General features: G+C 36.8%; 1 protein-coding gene across 2 annotated transcripts in view; it reads left to right on the forward strand.

The window, feature by feature from the left end:
* Positions 1-8,311, forward strand: part of IWS1 (interacts with SUPT6H, CTD assembly factor 1) — a 40,642-nt gene that overhangs the window by 19,623 nt on the left and 12,708 nt on the right. For both annotated transcript variants that reach the window (XM_074214929.1, XM_074214930.1), the window contains exons 3-4: positions 2,204-3,500; positions 8,102-8,294. In XM_074214929.1, coding sequence (XP_074071030.1) covers positions 2,204-3,500; positions 8,102-8,294 — 1,490 coding nt within the window. The remainder of the gene's footprint in view (positions 1-2,203; positions 3,501-8,101; positions 8,295-8,311) is intronic.

Below are 8,311 nucleotides of genomic sequence, written 5' to 3' on the forward strand. Positions count from 1 at the left end.
ATGGCTGGACTCTTTGGGTTTATCAAACAGCAGATTACTATAATGGTTCCCTGCTATGCACCTAGTCTGTTCCACTGATCCACCACTCTATTTCTTAGCCAATCAGGTCCAATTCTTTATGACCCTGTCAGAAGTTTTTCTTGACAAAGATACTGGAGTGATTTGCAATTTCCTTCTCCATCTCTTTTTACAGATTAAAAGAAACTGAGACCAATAGGGGTTAAGTAACTTGCTCAGGAGCATACAACTAGTAGAGGTGTGAGGCTGTATTTTAATTCACATCTTCCTGACTCTCCTAGTTCTTAAAATAGGGAGCTCTGTAGCACAATGATTGAGTACATTTTGTATTTAAGGAATTGGTCACTTGGTGTTAGGAAATTACTTCAAATAATATCTGCATTTAATTAGGGACATAGAAATAAAATGCAAGATATAATGTAAAAATGCAATAAGAAGTTTTAGTTGTTATAATTCAAAGGAAAGAGTGATTACATCAAAACAAAATTGGGAAATATGGGAACTAGAAATGAACAGGCCAAAGGAGGAGTGGAGAGTTCATTTCACACAGAGTCAATCCTGTAGGGAAAGGTATAGTTTGTTTGAATAACTAGTAGTCACTTTTAACTGGAATGTAGAATGTGTGAAGTTGGGAAATAATAGGAAATGTCTAAAAAGGTTGTTGGACCAGATTTTATGGAGTCATTGGAAACAGTATAGGATTAGGTGTTAGATTCTGTGAATTCAGTTCCTATTCTTGTTAGCCATGTGATTTGGGCATTTATTTAAACTATTTAAAATTTTTATGTGAAAGGGTCCCTTTTATAGCTCTAAACTATGAAAATATGAAATATAGCCATATTAAGATTGAAAGGATTAATTGTATTTTTTCACTTAAATATCATACTTTATTCTAAGTATGGTTATGTTTCATCTCCTAATATTTCACTTAGGTAAATGCCAAATTTAAATAGAGGGTAGAATTTGAAGAATGGGTAATAAGGTTTTCCAAAACTGAATAAATCTATTAGAACAGATGGTACACAGGGCATACTAGAAATAGTTCCTTGACCAATCCTTGGAAAAATTGATTCTGACTATAGAAATAAGGATTCCCAATCATATTTGGATATAGTTAAGATAGAGTTTCTTTGCATCTTAGTATATTTGGAAGAAATGTTTTCTGTCAACATTTGGAAATTTTTAGTGATGCTGTAAAGCTCTGAATGAAATTTGAAAATGGATTTCTGAAACAGATGCTTTGTATGTTTTATCACATTGTTAAATTAGGAGCAATTGCTATTGTATTCTTCTATTAATTGATGCTGTATGTTATAGTTTTTCACATGAGTAAGGATAAATGGGAACTTTTAACAGTAGTGTGGGTTCTGAGAAAATCATTTTCATTTCATTCGTCTTTTAATATAGTCCGGATCATTTCATGGTGGAATGTACCCAGCTTTTTGGAATAAATATGCTCCCATGAGATTGTATAAGTTGAATCATATTTTTCTTTTGGTTTTCACTATAAAATTAAATTCATTTGAAGTTTTAAAAATTCCCCCAAATAAGTCAGAAGAATATAGTAAATCCTTTAAGAGTATACATTTATAGAAAACAATTTTCTGATGAAAGAATCAAAATCTGAAGTTGGAAAGTCTGTCTTTTGTACATGTGCAGATGCATGTATTCACATGTTCCTGGAACTTAACCAGAATCCAGTCCAGAGACTTATAAAATGAGACCAATAATTTGTGTGTTTTCTGGTCTTTTAAAATCAATTGGGTGTTTTTTTTGGGGGGGGGGCAGAGTTGCTTCTTCGCTTTCTTTTAATAGTTTGGTGGGACTGGTTGGGGTTTTGGGGACTTTTCATGTGCTAGGGAACTATGCCTTGTGTGTGTGTGTGTGATCCTTTAAAAATCAATGTATAGCTTTAAATATTTTGGTTTAGTGCTTTTTTCATATTTCATTTGTTAAGAGCTGGCTTGCCTTTTTCCATTTGAGACATCAGATTATAAGTTACCATAATATTCTTTTATTTTTTCATAATTGCACATTTCCACATGCAGTTTTCCTTTCAGCTATAGGATAAGCATTTTAACTCATAATTATTCTACATTTTTAAAAATGTAGTTAAATTTAAAAATTCAGCTGTCATAATTCTTTTAAATGTTAATGATTTTCTTGTTTTTTTTTTCTCTTACAGAATGATCATAGTGATAGAGAAGATGATGGACATATTAAAAGAAATCATATGACAGATTCAGAAAATGAGGACCTTACAAATAACAATGTTAGTGACTCTGAAAATGAGGATCTTCATAGGCATAAGTATAGTGACTCTGACACTGAAGACCAGCCAGACCCTCCAGTAAGTGATTCTGAAAATGAGGACCTGAATCATCCCTCAAGTGACTCTGAAAATGATGAGCCCCAGAAGTTGCCTGCTAGTGACTCTGAAAATGAAGAACCTCTCAATGGGCATGCCAGTGACTCAGAAAATGAATATGCTCCTAAACTTCCTGCCAGTGATTCTGAGAATGAGGAATTTCAAAAAGGTGTTGATAGTGATTCGGATGTTGAAGAACCTCATAAAGGCCCTGCCAGTGACTCGGAAGCTGATGAGTCCCAGAAAGGTCCTGCCAGTGACTCAGAAGCTGATGAATCCCGGAAAGGTCCTGCCAGTGATTCAGATGTCGATGAGCCCAGGAAAGATCCTACTAGCGATTCAGAAGTCGAAGAGCCGAGAAAAGGTCTTGCCAGTGACTCTGAAGCTGATGAATCCCGAAAAGGTGGTGCCAGTGATTCTGAAGCTGATGAACCTAGAAAAGGTATCGCCAGTGACTCTGAAGCTGATGAATCCCGAAAAGGTGGTGCCAGTGATTCTGAAGCTGATGAGCCCAGGAAAGATCTTGCTAGTGACTCAGAAGCTGATGAACCCAGAAAAGGTCCCATCAGTGATTCCGATGCTGATGAGCCCAGGAAGGGTCCAGCCAGTGACTCGGAAGCTGATGAGCCCAGGAAAGATCCTACCAGTGATTCAGAAGCTGAAGAGCCACCAAAAGGCCCTGTCAGTGACTCAGAGGCTGATGAGCCACCAAAGGGCCATGCCAGTGACTCAGAAGCTGAGGATGCTCCTAAACTTGCCAGTGACTCTGAAAATGAGGAGGCACCAAAACGCCAACCAAGTGACTCTGAAAATGAGGGGCTTCAGAAGACGCATGCCAGTGATTCTGAAAATGAAAATTCCTCTAGAAAAAAACAGAAGATTGAATCAGATGATAGTGATGGAGAAAACAGACAGGATAAAGGGAAATTACAGAATGACTCTCTTCATTCAGGTAGCCATCCAGAGGAGAAAATATTTCACAGTTCCGATAGTGAAGATGAAGCACCTAAAAGACAGAAAATGGATAGTGATGAGGATGAAGAGAAGGAAGAAGAGAAAGTAGTAAAACGGAAAGCTGCTATTCTTTCTGATAGTGAAGATGAAGAGAAAACACGTAAGAGCATTTTTTATTTCTAATACTCTCACTTTTGTTACTATCATTATCTGTTAATAGAGCTTGTTGGAGTTTATATTATTTTATTTTTTTTTGTACTTGATGTTTAAAGTGTCTCAATGACATTTATAAAGGCTTATTATTTTTAGGGGCAGCTAGGTAGCGCAGTAGATAGAGCACCAGCCCCTGGAGTCAGGCAGACCTGAGTTCACATCCGGCCTCAGACACTTAATAATTGCCTAGCTGTGTGACCTTGGGCAAGCCACTTAACCCCATTGCCTTGCATTTAACAAAGGCTTATTTTTGCATCTAATTTAACTATGAATTATTATAAGAATATAAGGGACTTGTATTGTTTTTAAGAGAGGGTTCACTGAGAAATATATGTAGCATAGTGATTATACTCAGATTTAACTGAGTGGTTTGTGATTGAACTTCATAATGGTTTAGGTTAAAAAATGAAGACAGAGCCAAAGAACAACTAACCTATTTGTCACACTTTGTCTTCTTACAACTTGGTAAAATTGATGCTATTGTTAGCATCTTAACCTGTTTACAATTACCTTGTTAGCATAGCTGCCAATTCTGATTTTATTACTTTTTGGACATTGGAACAGAAATATAGTGTTTTCTTGAATACTTAGTTGAACAGTCCCTTCCAGGGGAAGGACACCAGATTTGAGGTAATCAGGGCCTGTATTAGTGTGATGGCAGTTTCAGAGGAAAGAAAATGTATTGACAACAGGACTAAGCAACTGATTGAACATAAAGGGTTTATGGGATGAAAGAGAGTAAGGAATCAAGAATGACTTCTAAATTGAAAATAGTGCCCTCACAGTAATTTTAAGGGAGGAGGAGAGGGAAAAGGATAATGAGTTCACTTGTAGACATGTTGAGTTTAGACATGTTGATCATCTATAGGAAATCCAGTTTCAGATATCAAATAGCAATTGGAAATGAGAGAATGGAGGTCAGGAGAGAGGTTACGGCTACATAAATAGATCTGAGAATTATCAGTTATAGATGATAATTGAATTCATGAGAGATGATGAGATCTTCAAGTGAAATTGTTTAGAGAAAGAAGAAAAGAAAGCCCAAGGTAGAGTTTTGAGAAACATTCAGTTAGCATGCTCAACTTGAATGAAGATCCAGCAAAGGAGCCTGAGAAGGAATGTAGGAAAGAGGTAGGAGATGAATCAGGAAAGAAGAGTGTCACAGAGAAAGCTACTGAGTATCAAGAAGAGAATTATCAATATAATCAAAGGCTGAAAAGAGGTCAAGAAAGATAAGCAATGAGAATTAATTTTTAATTAAGAAATCATTGGTTACTTTGAAGAGTGCAGTTCCAGGTGAATGATGTGTTTGGAATGAGAGGAAAGGAATTATAGGTGCCAGTTGTAGGTCATCTAAAGAGAGAAGAGATATACATATAGTTAAGCTTGCTAGCAGGTATAGACAGAAAAAGTGAGAGTTTTTTGGTGGATGGAACAGACATGGACATCTTTATAGTCAGTAGGAAAGTAGCCAGTATACAGAGATTAAAAATAAATGAGAAAGAAGCTCATACTTAGTTGGCAGGAAGAGTATGAATCAACAGTGAGTTAAAAGTTAAGAAAATCAAAAAAGAAAAGTGTGGTCAAGGAAAGGAAGTCAAGGAAAGAAAAGGCATCCAGAACAATGAGAGTGTATATCAGTGTCTGATGTTGCAAAAAGATGAAGGGGATCTATAAGATCAGTTTCAGAAGAGTGGTAGAGACAGGAGGCAACTCTCAGGGAACTGAGGAGATCAGTGAGTGAGAAGGTGTGGAAGTAGATTCAGATTGAGTAGTAACAGGAATGGAAAAAGGATTTGAGATGATGTCAGGATCAAGGGAAGTTTTATTTTTTGTTTCGGGGTGTTTGTTGTTTTTTTTTTTTATTTATAATGGAGGACATGGACATATTTGTAGGCATCAAGGAAGCAGTTACATGGTGTAGTCATAATTGATGATGATAGAAGGTCCCAAAGGAGAGCAAAGAGGTTGGTATCAAGAGCACAAGTAGTAGAGGTGTTAGCTTTGGCTTGAAGAAGGACTATCTCATCTTCTGGAACTGTAACAAAGGAAGATAGGATAAGTGAGGGCAAAGCTTTTGAAGTTTGGGGAGGACATATAAGGGAACTTAAAACAACTGTATTTCATTTTCTAAATAAAATACTAAAAGCTGAATAGGAGGATAAGTGAAGGAAGAGCTTTGGAGGACCACCAGGAAGAGTATGACAAAGATTCAATCAGAGATGAATAAAAGGATTGTCATGGGTCAGTGAGAGGTCAGTTGATGTAATATTATTGCATCAATATTGAGTTAACCCAAGATGTTTTCTTGACTTCCTGCTCTGGCAGTCAGATCAGGAAAAATCAGATGGTGGAAGCCAGAATTGAAGAATAGTAGGATGGAAAGTGAAAGGACAAGGGAAAGAATTCAAGAGTGGAAGACACCTTGTTGAAATAATTGACTATAAAGGTTTGACTGAAGAAAGGGAAGTGAAATTATAACTGAAATTAAACAAATGTGTTGGAATACTAGAAGGCATGAAGCCAAAGAACACTAAGAAATAGTGAAGTGGTGAAAAAGATAGAAAAACAGGAGTTTGACTCTAGAAAATTTCAGTGTTCTGAACCTTACAGATGGAGTAGTCATGGTGAGATTTACCCTTTGGGTAGTTCAAGTAAGAGTAGAGATAAAAGTCACGAAAGTGAGGAACAATCTGGATAGGGCCATATAATTGGCATGAATATCAAATGAATAAAAGTTATTGAGTTATGGTGCCAGAAAGAAAGGTTTGGAATCAGCATTAAGGTAGTTGCCTCCTTTTCCTGGCCCTGAGAGTTCCACCATATCCAAGAAGCAGTGGCCATTTTTCCAGGGGTAGGCAAGGGATATTATTTCTTCAGAAGAAATTTCATGTTAAAAAGCATTTAAATAAAAAGAGGAAATCTAAGACCATGATAGTAGGAATGGGGGTGGGGGAGGAGTTGGGGGGAATAGAGAAAGCATCAAAGAGAGGAACAAAGGGGTGAGGTAGAAGGGGCTGATAATACAGGAGGAGGTAATCAAAGAAAGAAATGCCCAGATAATGATTTGGAATTGTCTGGTATACCACAGAGCAGAAAGATTCCTAGCAAGGAAAAAAACTTGTAAAGTAAATCAGGGCTGGAAAGTCTCTTTAGCATGTTGGTGCTCTTTCTGCATAATCCAGATATGTTTATTTCAAGCCCTAAAGAGCATTTACTTTTAAAAGTTCTGAAATTCCACCCCCTACTCCCATTCCCACCCTTCTATATTTCAGAAAGCTGGTTAGGCTTAGGGACCATGATGCATTTGATAAAGCATTTACAGCATATTTTACTGAATATTCTTTCCTTCTAGATACTCTGATACCAGATGATTCTGGTTCCCCTCCTACCTCTTTTATTCCTTTTCTAGCTCCTTCACTGGTTCTTCAACTTTAAATGAGTATTGCTCTGGGGACTTTCCTTGGCCCTCCATTTCCCTTATGCTCTCCTTTGGCAGGCATTTTCACTCCCATACTCTCATCTCCCACCTTTTTTACAGAGAGCCACCCTTCTGTAGCAATAGCTCTGACTTCAATTCCAAGATTCTAGTTCACATTTCTAACTATCTAGAAGACATATCTGCCTAGATTTCCCATCCAAACATCACTCAGCATATCCAAAGCCAGACTTTGCTACTTGTCCCCAAAAACCTGCTTTTCTTTTCTGATTTTACAATTTCTTTCAGTTGTGCTGCCATTTGCACATTTTCCTTTTTTTTCAAAATATTGATCTTCTCTCTCTTAACTCACATCCAGTCAGTTGACAAACTTGGGTACATTCTACCTCTGAAACCTCTTTCCTTTCATCTCTATTTCCTAAGTAGAGATTTCACTCATGAATCCCTGCCTAGACTAGGACAGTAGCACATTTAGCAAGTTATGCCACTTGCATTCTCTGCTCTCCTATATATCCTTAATATTTCTGCTAGTCTAATCTTATACACAAATTTTATTCTTTCATCCTCTGCCCAGCTATCTCATCAAGGAGAGACCATCCACAATATGGTACTAATTTATCTTTACAGATTTATCTCATTCCTCCAAATATTATATATGTGTGTGTATGTATGTGTGTGTGTGTGTGTGTGTGTATATATATAATACACTTAATTAAGCTAAATTGAACTACCAGGTACTTTGAACATAGCCTCTTGATTTTGTTTACACTCTTCCCTGTACCTTAGAAGCTTCCTCCCACTAGTTGAATTCCTGCCACTCTTTTAAGGGCCATTTGCATTGCCACCTCCTCCATAAATCCTCCTTTGGTTCCCATAGTCGATAATGTGTAATCTTTTATGTACTTCATATAATACCCTTCTAATGTGCTTTTTAAAAAATTATAACAATTTTTGTATCATATCCTCAAACTATAAGTTTCACATTTCCCCCATTGCCTAACATAATAAGTGCTTAATAAATATGTGGCACTGAAGTAAATAAGATGAAGTGTGTGAAAACTTGACAGATAGAAATATATTATCATTAACACTACTTTGTTTATTAACAGCTGCAAAGAAGGGGCGCATCGTCTCTGATGCAGATGACTCTGACAGTGATGCTGCATCAGAAAAATCTGCCAAAAGACAGAAAAAGACTGTAGCATCAGAGAGTGAAGAAGAAGCTGGAAAGGAAGAGCTTGGCAAAAAAAGTGAAGAGAAAGATCTGTTTGGAAGTGATAGTGATTCAGGAAATGAAGAAGAGTAAGTGATAATTTAGG

Source organism: Macrotis lagotis, chromosome 1 (assembly GCF_037893015.1).
Source record: "Macrotis lagotis isolate mMagLag1 chromosome 1, bilby.v1.9.chrom.fasta, whole genome shotgun sequence".
Lineage (NCBI taxonomy): Eukaryota > Metazoa > Chordata > Mammalia > Peramelemorphia > Peramelidae > Macrotis > Macrotis lagotis.